Here is a 17,331-nt window from a genome sequence, read left to right as displayed (position 1 = left end):
CCATCTCTGCTCTGTTGCCTCACTGGATGGTTATGAGGATGAAGCAAGAGCATAAAAATAGGAGGGCTTTGGGAGGTGTGTTGTGATTAATATCAAGCAGGAGGGAATTTGGTTAGATGCCAGGAAGAACTTCCCTACTTAAGGAGGAGACATCAGAATGAGGTTGTGGGAGAGTTCCCATGTGGCTCAGCAGGTTAAGGACACAACACGGTGTCCGTGAGAACTGGGACTCCATCCCCGGCCTTGCTCAGTGGATTAAGGTTCTGGCATTGCCACAAGCTGCGGTGTAGGTCACAGATATGGCTCAGATCTGGTGTGGCTATGGCTGTGGTGTAGACCAGCAGCTGCAGCTGTGATTCGACTCCCTAGACTCAGAACCTCCTTATGCTCCAGGTGCAGCCGTAAAAAGGAAAAAAAAAAGAATGAGGTTATGGGGTTTGTCCTCCTTCCCGAAGAGCTTTAAGAATAAGATCACATCAGTTTGACTGTTTAAAATAGTCTTGAGTGAGTCCCTGGTGGCTCAGCAGGTTCAGGATTCAGCGTTACCACTGCTGAGGCTCAGGTTGCTGCTGTGGCGGGGGTTTGATCTCTGGCCAGGGAACTTCCGCATGCCATGGGCACAGCCAAAAATGAAATAAAATAGTCTTGATATTGGCAGAGGCATTGGCCAAATGACTTTGGGTGTCTTTTCTAACTCTTTCATGACACTGTAGTCAGTTCAACAGGAGGGAACGTGGCCAGAGGCCACATCTGAGTGTGTCTGTGGACATGCGCCTTTGCCTGCATCTGTCTGGGTGTCTGTATGTGTGTCTGTGTTGTATGCTTGTCTATGCGTGTGTTTGTCAGAGTCTGCAAGGCTGTGTCTGTCTGTGTCTTGTGTGTAGAGCAAGTTGATGAAGCCAAAAAATCTCAAGGTGACTCATTTTTATCACTAAGCGGTTGGAAGAACCGCTTGCCCTCTTAGCCATCTTGGGAGAACATGGACAAAGCACCAGAGTGAAAAGAGATCTTCACATTTGATTTTTATTTATTTGTTGTTGTTATACAGCTTTCTAAACTCTAGGAAGAGCGAGACAATGAAGCCCGGCCCTAGAGTCCCCACTGAGGCCTGAATGCAGGCTTCCCTGATTCCCTGTGGGGCCCTCCCCAGGCCTCCGTTTCCACCTCTGTGAAATGGGGGAACAGCGCCTCCCTCACAGGGGCGTGAATTAGAGCCTGTAAAAACCTTGGCACAGTGCCCAGCCCTGGAAAGGACTTCATGCTTCCTGCATGCCTGCAGTGAGAGTTACCAGCCTGGCTCCTGACAGAAGTAGCTAAAAGAACCTTGGCTGTGGAGCCACCTGGGCTTGGGTTCAGACTTGCCACTCAGCAGCTGTGTGACCTTGGGCTAGTCACTTCATGTCTCTGATCCTGATTCTCAGCTGTACATTGGGGATGAGAAGATGCTCGCCTCATAGGATTATAGTGAGGTTCAAAGAAGAGGAGGGAAGATCTTAGCACACAAGAGCCACTTCAGAAAAAGAGTCCATTGGAAAAAGAGAAATTCTGCCTGGAACGCCTCCCCTCCCATCAGCCCCCCCCAGTGGAATTCTGTGTCTCACCCTCTGGCTGGGTTCGGCATTAAATACAGGGACAGAAGCCAGGCGACCGGGGCACCCTTCTCTGATGGAGGTTGTTGGGTGGGGGGGCTGCTCTGGCAGGAGCCGCCAGGGCTGCCCCGCCCCTCACCCCCCCCACCCCCCCCCGCCGCTCAGACCTGTGCCCTTTCCGACCAGTTCCCAGGGCCCCTTAATACCCATGAAGCCATTAAATATTTAAATCTGGGCTGTGTGGCAGCCAGGTTGCCCCGGCAACAGCCCTGCATATTTTGGGATGGATTACCAAGTCTTTCAAAGGGTCTCCTGCTGCTCTGGGCCCTGAGGGGGATGAAACCTGGGAAGAGAGAGCCAGCAGAGGGAGGGCTGGGGGCTCCAGCTCCCCACAGAGGCTTCTAGATGCAGCGGGCTGACCGTGGGAAACAGCCAGACAACTGCGGGTGGGTGGGAGGGGGGTCAGCGGGAGGGCAGGCTTCTCCCCAGTTTTCAAGAGTCTGGACTTGAATCCAAGACGCATGGCTCCCAGCCCATTCTCTTCGCTTGCTTCTGCTTTGGGGGCACATTGTCCGGATTGGGGTCTGAACCCCAGTTCTGCCCTCAGGATGCGGGTGACTCGCTTACTTTCCGGGGCAGCCTCCCTTTCCAGCTGGCTCAGGTGCACAGCAAACCATGAGGAAGGCCGGTTCCCAAGGGGACGAGGCCAGCCCTGCAAGTTCCTTCTGACCTCCGCACGGACCCTGCTCTGTGAAAGAGATTCAGTGGGCAGCCGAGAGGCCCAGAGCCCTCACTCCCAGGCCAGGGACACTTCAGGAAAGCACCTCCCTGCCTCTGGTTTATTCTATCTCAAACCCCCGGGGGGAAGCAGAAAAGACTGCCGCCTCCCACCCTAGCCCCAGGCTCTCTCCAAAGGCCCGAGGTTTTCCAGAGAATTAAAATCTCCACTCCAGGAGTTCCCATGTGGCTGAGGGGAAACAACCCAACTAGTATCCATGAGGACGTGGGTCCGATCCGTGGCCTCGCTCAGTGGGTGAAGGATCCAGCGTTGCTGAGAGCTGTGGTGTAGGTCGCAGATGCAGCTCAGATCCCACGTTGCTGTGGCTGTGGCGTAGGCCAGCAGCTACAGCTCCGATTTGACCCCTAGCCTGGGAACCTCCATGTGCTGTACTGTGGCCCTAAAAAGCAAAATTAATTAATTAATTAAAATAAAATAAAATAAAAATCTCCACGCCAGACACGTGAGGCCAGTAGTGAGGTGGTCCGGTTTTCTCCCCTTGGTGGGGAGGGGGTGAATGGGAGGCCAGAAGAAGGCCACGAACCAAAGGCCAATGTTGGGTAATGGCAGAGAAACTGGGCTCCGCTATCTAGAGTGATGGGGGAGAGACGTTGGGCATCTGGCAGGCAAACTGTCATTGGCTGGTTTCATGAGTGCCCCCCTAGGTGTGGGGGACATAATTTTCCATCTGCCTGAAGCCCCAGCCTCCCAGATAGACCTCAGAGAGCTTCTGACCTTGAGGCCTTTGAACTTGACAGTGTAGACCCTCCATGGTTGGAGGGAAAGACTGAGGGGTGGGCCCCTCCTCGAGCCTCTAGAATCCAAATCTCAGGGCTGAAGCCTAGAAGTTTGAGGGCCTTGTAAGCTCCCCAGGGGTTCCTGAGACCCGCTGGCTCCCCGGCCTCCCCCTCAACCCAAGCCCGCTGGGCCTGCCCTGGGCAGGAAGGTGGCCTGACCCCCCCCCACCTTCCCCGCCCCCAGGGGCCCATTTGCTCCTGCTGCAAGCTTTCTGCCCCTCTGCTTGGGGATGGGGGCTGAGGCCAAGGGCACCCTCTGTCTGGGGAGGGATGGGGACTGCTGAGTGGCAGACTGGATCGATGAGCCACAAAGGGGGTGGCGGGTTACTGTCAGGGATGAACTTTGTCTAAGGCAGGAGTTCGCATCCCAGGGTCCAGGGATCACGTGGAGCTCCAGGGAGTGGTGAACTTGGAAGAAAACTGTCATGTCTTTACTTCATTAATATTTAGCTGAGAGAGCGTTTCCTCCAACCCTGATCCCAGGCCATAAGCCATAGTTCTCTTAGCGGTACCGGTGATGTTGCCATCCATAGAGAGTGAATCTTTTCATATCACCCCAAACTGTTGCAGATGTCTTCACATTACAGTAGTTGTCAAATCCATTGCTAGATCTTGAATTTAATGTGTTAGTAAAAAAGGATTTGCGGAGTTCCCGTCATGGTGCAGCGGAAATGAATCCGACTGGGAACCATGAGGTTGCGGGTTCGAACCCTGGCCTCTCTCAGTGGGTTAAGGATCTGGCGTTGCTGTGAGCTGTGGTGTAGGTTGCGGGTGTGGCTTGGATCTGGCGTTGTTGCTGTGGCTGTGGTGTAGGCTGGAGGCTGTAGCTCCTATTGGACCCCTACCCTGGGAAACTCCATATGCCACAGGTGTGGCCCTAAAAGGACGAAAGATTAAAAAAAAAAAAAGAAGAAGAAGAAGAAGAAGGATTTGCGTGTTCCAGATGTTTTTAAAATATTTTGATAACCATAGTTTAATATAATTGGTTTAATCCTAGGTGTTTTATTTTGTGTCATCTAGTCCAATGTATTTTATTTTATGTAGTTAAAAGGGGGCCCTAGACTACCAGAGGGGTGGGGGAAAGTGAGACCCCCCCAACTCAGAGCTCAGCTTTGGGGTCAGGCCAGGGAGCCCCTGCAGCCTGGCTGAGTGGCCTGAGGCAGGCTGCCCACCGTCTCTGAGCCTGCTTCCATCACAGGTCACTGGGGAGCAGACACACCTTCTGGGATTCTTGTGAGTAGTCGAAGGCCAGGTGTACAGCAAGAGCTAACTCGATGCAGCCTCTGGTTAGCACGAAGTTTCTGGGAGGCGCCCTGGAAAGTAAGGGGACAGTCCCTGCCGGGTGAAGCAGAGGTGTGGCCAGCAGCCGCTGCCTGTGCCGCTGGGTGGGGACCTCACGTGGAGGGGAGGGCTGCCTGGAGACTGAGGACACAGTGACACTGCCCAGCGCCCGAGGAGCCGCAGAGGCTGTCTGATGGTCGATCCGCCAGACCTAGGCCCCCGCTCAGGCTATGGGTTCCCCAAAGGCCAGGGGTACTCACTAAAGCAGGAATGAATGAAGGAACGTAGAAATGAATGAGACGCTTTCTGATGCCAACAACCACAAGAGTAACGCTGGCTGGGAGAGAGGGAGCTTGTTCTTTGGCGAGGGAGGCCATGGGGCAGAAGCTCTCTGGATCCCGTGGGAGCAGCCAGGCTGCCCACCAGCTTTTGTGGAGGATGCAGAACCTTCCCAAAGGCCTTTGCACATGGGCCGTCTCAGGGCAAAGGCAGGAGGACGGAGCCCTGGACCCGTCCCGGAAGGTGTGCAGGATGAGCTCCTTCTATGGCTTGAGTCCAGTCCAGGTCCATGGGGCGGGGGGTAAGGATGGCGGCAAGGGTCACTCTGGGGACCCGCATCCCGGAGTCCCGGGGCCACATGTCTGGAGGACAGCCAGGGCAGAAGGATGGGAATCCGGCTTTGTCCCAGGAATTTCTCCCACCTACGGTGTGAGGTTGGGCCAGGAATTCCATCTCTCTGAGCCTCAGTTTGCTCATCTGTAAGCAGGAGTGCCCGTCTCCTGGGCCAGTTGGGAGGATTCAATGAAATAATGTGCGTAAAATCCTTTCAGAAATCAGAATGCAGGAGTTCCGGTCATGGCGGAGTAGAAACGAATCTGACTAGGATCCATGAGGACGTGGGTTCGATCCCTGGCCTCACTCAGCAGGTGAAGGATCCGGCGTTGCCGTGAGCTGTGGTGTAGGTTGCAGATGCGGCTCGGATCTGGCATTGCTGTGGCTGCGGTGTAGGCCGGCAGCTATAGCTCCTATTAGACCCCTAGCCTAGGAACCTCTATATGACATGGGTATGCCCCCCCAAAAAAAAAGACAAAAAAAAAAAAAAAAAAAAAAGACCAATAAATAAATAAATAACCGGGAACTCATGGTTCTGGCCCTGCTGTGTGACGTTAGGCCAGACCCTGCCCCTCTCTGGGCTTCAGCATCCCCCATTGTGAAAAGAGAGGGTTGGAGTTAGCCCTCATGGAGGCCTGTGTCTTTGAAGATTCTCTGATGGAAAAGTTCCAGGGAAGTCCTAGAGTAGAGGAGGGGGCTTGTGGCAGGGACGCAGTCCCCAGCTCACAGACTAGAGCCCGGCCTTCCCAAATGATGTGGCCACTTTCTGCTTTCTCCACACTCAAGACCCAGTGAGTGTGGGCGCCAGGCAAGGCTGTCATTTAGGAGCCAGTACAGCCACCGCAGGCCCTGCCCCCAGGAGCCTAATTAGATGTTATCCCCCATCAGCTGTGTCCATGTCCCCACGTCCGTGCTGTCACCAGGCACGCCAGGATTTCAGGCCAATTGCTTGTTTATGAGACAGTCTGTCTTGGGATGAGGCCCAGCAGGCACAGCCAGCGAACAAATAAGTTCTCCCCCCTCAGCTTTGAACCTGATGACAGAATCATCGTTATTCTGACAAGCCTCAGCCCCAAGTCCTGAGGAGGGAACGCATGGGTTTTAAGAGTCAGGAAAATCTGGGTCAGTTGTGGCTTTGGGATCTTTCCAGCCCCTCGGAACCTTAGTTTCCTCTTCTGTAAAAGGGAACGATGATAATAGCATCTCATTTGCAGATCCCTTTGGAGGATCGAGTAAGATCATTCTAGATAAGCGCCCATGACACAATGCTTCGCCCTATCACCGGGACTCCATAAACGCTAATCCTGGCCCTGTTCCCCCCCCTCCCCCCCGCTCAAAGGCTCCCCAGCATCTAGGCTCCCCTGCAGCGCCACCAGGCCATCAGCGCTTGTTTCCCGGTCCTGCCCCGCAGGCTCCGAGCACGGGGTTGATGTAGCTGGTAACACTCCTCTCCAAGTGCCGGGTTATTGATCCTCACTAGACTCGAGTGAGTCCTTGAGGGAGGGAAGCCGCTGGCCTCCGTGCCCTGGACCGAGCCCAGTGCTGGCACTAGCAGGTGCCTGGCGCGCACAGGCAGGAAGGAACAGGATGTACAGCCGCTAAAGTGCTTTCACCTACACCGTCTCCTTCGATCCGTGCAGTGACCCTGGGAGTTCCATCTGAGAATCCACATCTCGCAGATGAAGAGACAGAGACGGACGCTCAGGTGCTGGGGACGCCGGCCCAGGTCTTGGGGCTCGTGGAGGGCAGAGCCTGCATGGATAGGAACCTAGGTTGTCCGCGGTGAGGCCCCTCCCCTGGGGCCCCCTGCGCCACAGCGCCCTCACCCGGCCGAAGCGCGCGTACAAGACGTTTCTTGGCTCCCACCAGCCCAGACCTACGTTTGCTTCCTCCAATGGGGGGCTTCTCTCTTGCTCCTGTCCACCTGCCTTCTTTTCTCTCTCTCCAGAAAGCCTGCCCCGGGCTGGGGGCGGGGAAAGTAAAAGGAGTGATTTATGAACTGAACTGTTCTTCTTAATCAGAGAACCCCTCCTGGGCCGGCTCTGTGCAGATGGGACTGAGCCGCCATCTGGGGCAGTGGGAGAGGCAAGATTAATAAAGCTGTCTGGTCCAGGCAGGGGCCTGCAGAGGAGAACCCGGCGGCGCTGCGTGACCTCGCCCGGTCTCTGCCCCTCTCTGGGCCTCAGGGCTCCCATCTGTCAAGGGAATAGCAGGATGGGGTCATCCCCCAGAGGTCTCCAGCTGGCACGGGGGACGATGCTAGCTGGCTCCCTGGGACACTGCTTGGTGGCCTGATTCAGGCCAGAGCAGCACTGGGTTAGACGTTTTGGAGACTGGGCATAGCACTCCCTTCTCCTGGCGTCCTTTTTCTGGTGCCACATCCATGGACTAGTGTCTTAGCAGGAGCTCTTGTATGGGGTCCAGCAGACGTGGGCCTGATTCATGGCCAGGTCTTACTAACCAGGTGAATGAATCCAGGCCAGTTAATTACATTCTCTGAGCCTCGGTTTCCTCATTTGCAAAATGGGATAATAATGATACCTGCCTCCTAGGTGAAGATTAAATAAGAGAAAGCTTAGCAGGGTCTGGTCCTTGATAAATGCTCACTACTAATAGTTATTATTAGGCTCAGTTATCACAAAACTGTGGCAATTAATTTGACTTTGGGACCCTTTAGAGGAAAGATATTTCTGTCCATTCTGATCAAGCCACATGTCCCTGGTCTGCCCCAGGCCCGCCGCCACTGATAACCAGTGAATGTGGTTTGGACCTATTTTCCATGTATGATGATGCTGATAATAACAGCTCCTTATGGGAATAGTGCTTTGCCATTTTCTGAGTGTTTTCATATCGTATCACTTCATATCATGAATTCTTACAACCAACTTTGGTTTCAAGAAGCACAGTTTTCAGAGGAGAACCTGGCATCTCAGGGAGGGTAGTGACTTTCTGAAAGTCTCCACGGAGCTGGCCAAGGCAGGTGCGGTCCCAGGCTGTCCTTTCCCTGCGGCCCCTTAGTGCAGCTCTTCGCTGGGCCCGGGAGGGGAGCATCTTGGTGAAAAGGAGGCCGGGAGATATCAGATTCACATGGATTTCAGCATCTCCTCCCTGTCCCTGGGTGGGCCTTGTGTGTCACCCAGGCCTCTCATCGCAGCCTCAGTGTCCAGAGGGAGGTGGGCTGTGTCACCCTCAGGATAATAGCCGCCCAAAATGCTGGACAGAGAATGATGCTGTGAGGGCTTCAGGGCCAGGGTGGGATGGTGGGGGCGGGAGACAGAGGAGAGAGAAAACGATGACCCCCTCCCTGCTTCCCTGAGCCCTGCCACCCCTGAACTAGACATTGGGGCTTCCTTCCTAAGGCCGTGGAGACCAGAGATGTAGGAAGCTGCCCGAGTTGGCTTCATTTTGCCAGTGAGCCATGCCTGGGCAAAGTTCCAGCTCGAACCTCCTGGGGCCTTGCCTAGACTCAGCGGCCTTCTCCCCGCAGCTGTCCACCCAGATGGCAGTGTCCTGCTGGTAGTGACAGTGTCCTCCCCTCCCCACACCCCAGGGTCAATTTCAGGGCACCTTCCCTGTTCAGATGGGGCTGAGCTTCTGCCCTCTTCCCCCTCTTGGCCCCCAACACAGCTTTTCTAACATCTTGTTTTAGAAAGAACCTGGAATCTCAGGAGGATGCTCAGCTTTGCCATTTGCATCTCTAAGCCTCAGTTTCCTTCTATAAAATGGGGCAATAGTCCGCCTTGCAGGGCTGTCATGAGGAGTCACCATGACGGTACAGGTGGATGAAGCCCTTTCCGTGAAAGGTGGCTTTGATTCTGACTCCCAGGTGGATTCTAGTCCATTGCTTACTGTCTGTGTGATGCTGGACGAGTCTTTTCCTTCTCCAGGTCTCAGTTTCCCCATTATAAAATGGAGTGACGGTATGACAGCCACTTCCTAGGGTTGTTCTTGCCACTTAATGAGCGCCTACATGTAAGCATACAGCCCAGAGCCACAGAGCAGATCCTGAGGCAGGCGAGTGCGTATGTTTGGGCCAAGAGGGGTACCAGCCCCCGGGGCTCAGAGAACTCTCTGGAACGAGACCCCTTCTCCTGCCTTGCCATCTGCCCATCCCCAGCTCCACACTCCCTCAAGACTTACTCCCTTGAACCACCCTCTTCCCCATGAAACCTCCCCGTCTGTCCCCAGCGGAGTTCCACCAGTCTGTCTGCCTTCCTGTGGGTTCCCAGCCCTACTGCTACTCCGTGTCTCCTCCAATCTCCTACACCTCCCGCCACCCAACTGTGAGTGTGTGCTTGTTTTTGCATCTCCATCCCCAAACACGGCAGCCGGCACATAGTAGGAGCTGCTGAGTGGATGGATGGATGGATGGATGGATGGACGGACCGATGGAGAGGAATCTTTCACCTCCCCCCCTCCCTGCCCACTGATGAGAATGGAAAGGAACCTGAACTGGTACCTGAGACCAGAAATTCCCCCTTCCCCCTGCAGCCCAAGCTCCCCCAGACCCCAGATTTTTCCTGGGAGTGTCCTCTAGCCCAGCGTTTAGGAAGAACTCGGCTGTGGAATCCCCACATGTGTGCTAGAAGAGGAGTCTCCGTCTGGGCCCATTTGACTGCTGAAACCCAGTCCTCATTCCCACCGCTGGGAGCTGGCTCACTGAAAGAGCCTTCTGGCAAATCCTTTTGCAAAGCTTGGGGACCCTTCCCAGCATCAAATCTCTCTCCCCTGAGAGTCAGAGTTTCCCAGGAAGGCGGTGCTACCACTCTCTCTGCTGAGACATCACTGCAGATGCCCAGGTGGCATCTGGGTGACATCCAGGTGTACGGGCCACTGTATGGCCCCAATTCATCAAGCCACATACAAAAGCAGAGCAGCAGGCATGAAGCCTGTGCCAGAACCTGTGAGTCTCTTGAAGATGTGGTTCCCCATGAGCCCCAACAAGGGCACCCGGGAGCTGCCATCTGGGCAGAAGGCGGGCACTGCGTGTGGGCCTCTCCAGCTGGGGTGCCCCAGGTGCTGAGAGCTTTTCATTAGCGCTAATGGGCCCAGATCAGCAAGACACTTGTCCTGAATGTGCCCGGCCGAAGGGCGGCTGTTTATAAACAGTTCTTGAATGTGGCTGTTCCTTATTGGCTTCCCGAGTAATTGCGTATCTTCTCTCACAGGACGAGCTGGGCCAGTAAGGAAATATCCAGGAACCCCTCTGACCAGGAGACTCCATCCTGCTGACATCGAAAGAACTGCCCAGGTGACAAGTCAGCAGTTGCTCCCCTCCCCCTCCCACGCATCTCTGCCCCTTTTCCTGCTCCCCCCGTGTTTCCCCATCAGATCTTTCTCAGTCCGTCTGTCTGTCCTCTCCCGTTCCCCTTCTCACTGTCTCTCTTTCTCTGTCTGTCTCCTTCCATCTTTCTCCATCTTTCCTTCTCTTTTCTTATTTCTCTGATTTGCTTCGTCTCTACTGTTCTCTGTCTGTTTTCTCCTTTCCCCCTCTTCATTCACTCATTCATTCATTCATTCAGACACCCACATGTGCCAGGCACTGCTCTGGACACTAGGAAGATGGCAGTGAGCAAAGCAAAGCCATGTCTTTTTGTTGTTGTTGTTGTTATTTAGGGCCATTCCCGTGGCATATGGAGATTCCCAGGCTAGGGGTCTAATCGGAACAGCTGCTGGCCTATGCCACAGTCACAGCAACACCAGATTGTTAACCCGCTAAGCGAGGCCAGGGATCGAACCTGCAACCTCACGGTTCCTAGTCGGATTCGTTTCTGCTGCGCCACGATGAGAACTCCGAAGCCATGCCTTTCTAAGCCTACATTCTAACAAGGGAAGGTGTGTGCTACCAAAATAAAGAATTAAGAAAATGTCGTGTGTGGAGGGTATCTGCAGGGCCTTGGCCTGGGCTCCCAGAAACAGGACTCCAGGTCTGGACCCCTCACTAATTGGCCCAACCTCCTTTCCCTTTGCAACCTCAGTTTTCTCATTTCCACAGTGAGGGTGTTGGGCCAGATCAGTACTGCCCTGCCTTTTCACGATCAAGAACTTCTTTGGAGTTCCCTGGTGGCTCAGCGGGTTAAGGATCTGGTTGTTTTTTGTTTTTTGTTTTTTTTGCTATTTCTTGGGCCGCTCCCGCGGCATATGGAGGTTCCCAGGCTAGGGGTCGAATCAGAGCTCTAGCCACCGGCCTACGCCAGAGCCACAGCAACGCGGGATCTGAGCCGCGTCTGCAACCTACACCACAGCTCTCCGCAACACCGGATCCTTAACCCACAGCAAGGGCAGGGACCGAACCCTCAACCTCATGGATCCTAGTCGGATTCGTTAACCACTGTGCCACGACGGGAACTCCAAGGATCTGGTATTATCACTGCTGTGATGCAGGTTCAATCCCTGGCCTGGGAACTTCTGCATGCATGGACACAGTCAAAAAAAGAAGAAGAACTTCTTTTATTGAAATGCTGGTGATAAAAGTTATACAAGGGCTGGATTCTAAATCAGTGCTTCCACAAACAGCAGTGTCACATCAAAGTTCCCCTTAAATCCCCTTAAAGCCCTTAAACACCTAGCTTTGTTATACATGTAACAGTCAGTTGCACCCAGGCCACAAACGATAAATCACTTCCTAAGCCCCACCCTCACCAGCCAGGGGCACTGTGATGGCACAGGAGCCTTGAGACAATGAGACCCAGGGCAGCAAGCCAGGGGACCCCCACTCAGGCTCATCCTGGGGCAGACGCCCACGTGGAAGGGCAGCTGGACCCTTTGCACCCAAACTGCCCCTGTGCCCTTGGGATTTGAATTCACACGAAGTCAAGCTGGCCTGTGACGCAGACCCCTTCAGGTCATCTCTCTAGTCCCTGAGATTAAAAGGATTTTATCATCCAAACAGCACTTCCTTTTCCAACATCATTTATGGAGCATCTATTTCTTCTTAGTTCATGTACTTCCAAGTCATACCTACCAGGTAGTGAGAGCTTCTGAACAACCTAAGAAATAGGATTTCCACCCTGGGGTGGTTTAATTGTTCCGAAACCCAGGGCTCTTGCCCCTTGGGCCAGCTGGCCGTGAGGGAATGATTTCTGAGATAGTATCTGAAATCCTGAAAATAGCTTTAGGCGATTACTAGCCTCGGGGAACCCAGTCTGAGAACCTCTGACCACACGCATTCTCCCGGCTCTGAAATCCTCCGCTCCTCCTCCTAGGAGCCCCGCCCCCGGGGAGGAGGAGCCGCCTGGGGGCTGGGCGGTGGGAGGGAGGAAGGGGCGGAGTCACCGTGTGTCCAGCCGGCGGTAAGGAGGCTCTCCTCTAACGCTCAGTCCTTAGGATTTCCTGAGCAGGTCAGCGCAGGTCAGCGTTCCTGGCCCCATTTTGCAGATGAAAGCAAAGGGGAGGTTATGTGATTTAGCCACTGTCGCGAGCCTAGAAGGAGGTGGCTCTATAGGTTGGGGAAGCCCCAGGGGGTCTTTCACCCCTGGCCCCGGGGGCGTGGCATTTCTCTTTAGCTGAGAGGCGCCCCTCCTCCCCCACCGCTTTCTCCTTCCTAAGTGCCTTTGGACCACCTTTTTTGAGGAACAGTTAAGCCTCTGGCCCTCATGGTCCCAAGTTTCTTCTCAATCCACCTTCTAGAGACTTCGTTCCCACTCTCCTTAGAGGTAAATTTGGGAACTGTGAGGCGATGGGCTTCTCTTCCGAAAGGTGCTGTGGGTGGGTGGAGCTAACACCCAGGTCCGACAGCGATTGGAGACGCCATGTGTCTGTCACTCTTGTCTGGCCAATTGGCCGTAGAGGTGTGTCCTCATATTTCAGAAGCCCAGTGAGCTGGTGGAGCGGGCAATTCTTGGTCTTTTGACTTTAGCCTGATGGTGGGTGAGGACTCTGGAGGCCGTCTCTTCTGGCCAGTGGGAGATTGGCATAGGAGGTGTGACGATAGGCCTGAATTTTGGAGGAAAATGGATGAATGGGGCAAGGGAATTGGCATTCCTTAAAAATAATGATTAAGGCCTGGGTTCAAATCCTGGCTCAGGCACTTCCATGCTGTGTCACCTAGACAAGTATGTCCACCTCTCTGAGGCTCAGAGGGGTTCCCTTGCCTGAAAAAGGGGAAATGACCTGAGTTACATCCAGGCGCTTTGTAAGGATTAAATGAGATTGTCCGTGTTCCTTGGCACATGGTAAGAACTTCAAGGAGAGCGAGCTGTTACTCTGTTGCTGTTATCGGCTACCATGCTCAGTTGTTTCCATATATTATAAGGAAGGCATTATTTTTATGCTGATTTTAAAGACAAGGAAACTCAGATTCATGCAGTTCAGGATCTTGTCCCAGACCACCAGCTAAACCTGGCAGGGCTGTGATGTGATCCTCTGTCAGGCCTCAAAGCCCTCTGTCCACACTGCACCCTCCCTGAGCTGGAATCCTCACTTCCCTGTCTCCACCGGCCCTCCAGCTCACATCATCTCTTTTTCTACTGCCTCACCTTTTCGGATGGCAGACGCTCTTCCCAGGAGACATGTCTCCTTTTGTTGCGTTTGGTTTGGGAGCCCAGCACTCCATAAGCCTCCCATTAGTTGTAATCTCTAATGAATGTGGTACATAATAAATTCAGGTAGCCCGTTTATGAGCTGCCATATTTATTATGCCCCTTAATTGCCAACAGCCAGAGCCAGCTGAAGCCACGTCCGACCCTAGAGAACAGCTTTTGCCTAAGTAGGCAGAGGAGGGGGCCCCAGAGCCTGGCCTCCTGCAGAATTCTCAGCATCTCACTGGGGTGGCCCCTTCTGCTGTCCAAAGGGCCACCCAAGTCCAAGCCTGATGGCAGAAACTGACAGGCCGTCCAACTCCATCTCCATGGCTTTGCCTGTGAAGACACGGAATCCAGAGAGAGGCAGCGGCATGCAGAGTGGGACACTGGGGCTCCAGACTCCCAGGCCAGTGCTCCTTCTGCCCTGCTGTCTTCCCGAACAGTGGCCCCTGGAGCAGGTGGAGCACAGGGTCTGGAGTGGGCTGAGGGGTGTGCTTACAAGCTCCAGGATGTTGGGCAGGTCATTTCACCTCTCTGAGCCTCAGTGTCCTCATCTGTAAAATGGACACACCGCTTCCTGCTTCATGGGAGCATTGAAAGATTCAAAGCAGTTGCTTCATGGAGCTGGCATGTGGCTGGCGAATAGTCGGTCCTCAGCGAATGACCCCATTCCAAAGAGCACAGGGTCTTAGCAGATGTGTGGTGTTGCCTCAGCCAAGCGCTCGAGGGAGCGGGGTCAGCATGCAGTCCCCCGGGTGCAGGCCATTGTCCTGGGGTCCTGATCTCAGGGGCAGGGACAGCCCATCGAGTCCCCCATGACTGTAAAGTTAGGTGTGTTCCTTATAAAACTGTCCACCCCACTAGGAGCCAGGTGCTGTTGGAGTCCTTGTGTGAGATGCCTCATTTAATCCTCATAACACACCGTGATGCAGGGCATTAACGCTCGCTTTTACAGAGGAAGAAATTAAGGCTCTAAGAGGTTAGATCCCTTACCAAAGACACAGGGGTAGAGAGGTGTGAAGAGCCGGGATTGGAGCCCAGGGGTGTCTGTCTTCAGAGCCCGTCCTTGAAACCACCATTTTCCGATGCAGGTTAGATGCTGCTTCTAGAAGGTCAGAGAGAAAGGAGGTGGAGGAGATCTGGTGGCTTGGCCGGGGGACCTGTTTTAGCCCGGGTTTGGGGATGATGCAAGAGACAAGGATGACCTATCATCAAGGATGATGGTTTGGGAGTGGGCGGGTGTGGCATAGACCTGGAGATGCTAGCAAAATCGGCCCACCGTACCCACAGGGCCCACTGAATCTCAGCCTCCTCTGCCTGCTGGGAGCATGGAGCCTGAAACAAAGGAAGGGGTAGGTCCTCCTGGGCCTGTCAGTCCTCTTCCAGGGCTGTTGGGAAGGAAATGTGAAAATATTGAATATTGTGTATTGAATATGACCGCGGCTTGTGTACCTTGAAGGCTGACTTGTGATGGCAGATGCTGTCTGTTTCCCCCAGGGATGGGGAGGGCAACATCTCGTTTTCAAGCCTTAGTGTCAGGCATCAATAAATGTTGGCTGAACAGAATTGTACTCAGTGACCTGCTCCATGGACATATTCTTAGGGACAGGGAGAGTCCAGGGGACGTGGGATGCTGTAGGTCTCAGGAAGGAGGGAGCCAGGGCGGGGGGAGGATCTGGCCCCAGGAGCAGCGTTTGGAGCCCTAGGTTGGTGCCTGTGCCTCCTTCCCCCTCCAAACCCCTCCTCCCTGGGCAGTCCTTTGGCCAGAGGGCATGTGGGGTGGTAGGAAGTTTGCCAACCCTGGATCCGAGCCGGCTCTGTGACCTTGGCAAGTCCCTCAAGGCTCTGAGCCTGAGTGTCTCCTCTCCCAAATGTAAGGCTCACGTCTGCCAAGGCTCACGTCTGCGTTCAAGTCACGTCATGATGTCGGACGGCTGAGCACTGGCCACGTGGTGCTAAGCACATTTCTGTGTTCTTGCAGGGAAGCCTCCCACCACTGCTTGGGAGGGAGCTTCTGTTTTTAATCTCCACTTTCAAGCTGGAGAGAGCAGGACTCAGAAAGGTGGAGTCATTTGCCCAAGATCACACAGCACAAGAATGGTGGAGAACCCAGGCAGCCTGGCTCATGGGTTCTCACTGCTGCGTCTGGCCCCACAGGGCAAAGCACCTGCCCTGTGATGACACGTTGTTATCAGCTGCCCTCTCCCTGCCTCCAGCCACCAGGGCAGGCTGGCCACTGGGACACCCCAAGGGGGAGGAGGGGCAGGGCTTCTTTCAGGATGGGGGTCCCCCAGCGGGAGGACCGAGGGGACCTTGCTGTTTTGCAGGTGGAGCACCATGGAAGGCGACTGTCTGAGCTGCATGAAGTATCTGATGTTTGTCTTCAATTTCTTCATATTTGTAAGTATTCCCAGAACACGCCTGGGATCTCCCCACGCCTCTGTGGGGTGGGTGGAACTGGCCGCTGAGTCCCAGGGACAGGGATGGGGCCAGTGCTAGAGGCAGCCCTACCTGCCTGGCCAAGAGATCACGGCGGGCAGGTGCCCAGCGCACTCCTAGCACCCACCCGCCTGGGAGAGACGTTTTGCACAGGCCTGGGCTGGTTCCGCTACTTGACAAAGGCTGGGGGCCTTCGTCCTGGCTACAGTCTTGGGATCTGACCCTGGTAGGAAGTGGGGGGGAACAGTTGTGGGCATTGGAGCTGGATGGGCTGAGCTGGTGTCGCCACCTGAGGAAATCTGAAACCTCTCTGAGTCTGAGACCCGGGTTCAAAGCCCAGCTCTGCATCTCACCCGCTAATGCGATCCGAAACACATTTCACCTCTCTGACCCTCTGTATCCTCATCTCTTAATCACCTACCTCAACAGGTTTTTTGAAAACGAAGCAAGATTAGATTAGGAAGTATCTGGAATGTGTCAGCTTCATCCCCAGCCAAGCTGTGGGGTCTATAGGTGAGAGGACAGGAGCCCTGAGGGCTCAGGGGGCCAGGCTGGTGCCCCGCAGCACAGCCCACCTGCTCTGCTCGGGCCCCCTGGCCTCCCCCAGGAGCAGAGCCATGCTCCTCCCGTGAGCCCACCCCAACCTTTTTTTTTTTTTTTTTTTTGTCTTTTTTTTTTTTGTTGTTGTTGTTGTTGCTATTTCTTGGGCCGCTCTCACGGTATATGGAGGTTCCCAGGCTAGGGGTCGAATTGGAGCTGTAGCCACCAGCCTACGCCAGAGCCACAGCAACTCGGGATCTGAGCCGCGTCTGCAACCTACACCACAGCTCACGACAACGCCGGATCCTTAACCCACTGAGCAAGGGCAGGGACCGAACCCAAAACCTCATGGTTCCTAGTCGGATTCGTTAACCACTGCGCCACGACGGGAACTCCCCACCCCAACCTTTGACCTTAGTGCAGCCAAGACCTGGATGAATAAACATCCAGTGACGTCCCCCGGGTGGGGTCACGATGAAAGACAGGTCCCTCTGGCCAAGACGGCTCTGTCTGTCTGTCTCCATCTATGCTTTTAAACATTTCACTGAAGATACATTTCAGCAGCTCTCCTGGACTCCCTCCCCTGCCTCTAGTCCTGAAGAGCAGGGAGCCCCACAGACTTGGGGGAGCCAGACCCAACTTTCAAGCTGGCTGACCCTGGGCAGCCTCACTGTCCCCACATGAAATGGGACTAGTTCACCCTGGACTTCTCAGTTCATGTCTGGGCCCCCTTGGAACAAAATTCAGAACACAAATTTTTTTTTGTTTCTTGT

At 54.4% G+C, this 17,331-nt stretch overlaps 1 protein-coding gene across 2 annotated transcripts in view; it reads left to right on the top strand.

Moving 5' to 3' along the window:
• Positions 1–17,331, top strand: part of TSPAN18 (tetraspanin 18) — a 206,114-nt gene that overhangs the window by 163,594 nt on the left and 25,189 nt on the right. For both annotated transcript variants that reach the window (XM_021083155.1, XM_003122850.6), the window contains 2 exons: positions 10,226–10,308; positions 15,907–15,979. In XM_021083155.1, coding sequence (XP_020938814.1) covers positions 15,917–15,979 — 63 coding nt within the window. In that variant the 5' untranslated portion in view covers positions 10,226–10,308; positions 15,907–15,916. The remainder of the gene's footprint in view (positions 1–10,225; positions 10,309–15,906; positions 15,980–17,331) is intronic.

Source organism: Sus scrofa, chromosome 2 (genome assembly GCF_000003025.6).
Source record: "Sus scrofa isolate TJ Tabasco breed Duroc chromosome 2, Sscrofa11.1, whole genome shotgun sequence".
In the NCBI taxonomy this organism is placed as follows: Eukaryota; Metazoa; Chordata; class Mammalia; order Artiodactyla; family Suidae; genus Sus; species Sus scrofa.
The sequence above is the reverse complement of the archived record's forward strand: the minus strand, read 5'-3'. Positions and strand labels throughout refer to the sequence as shown.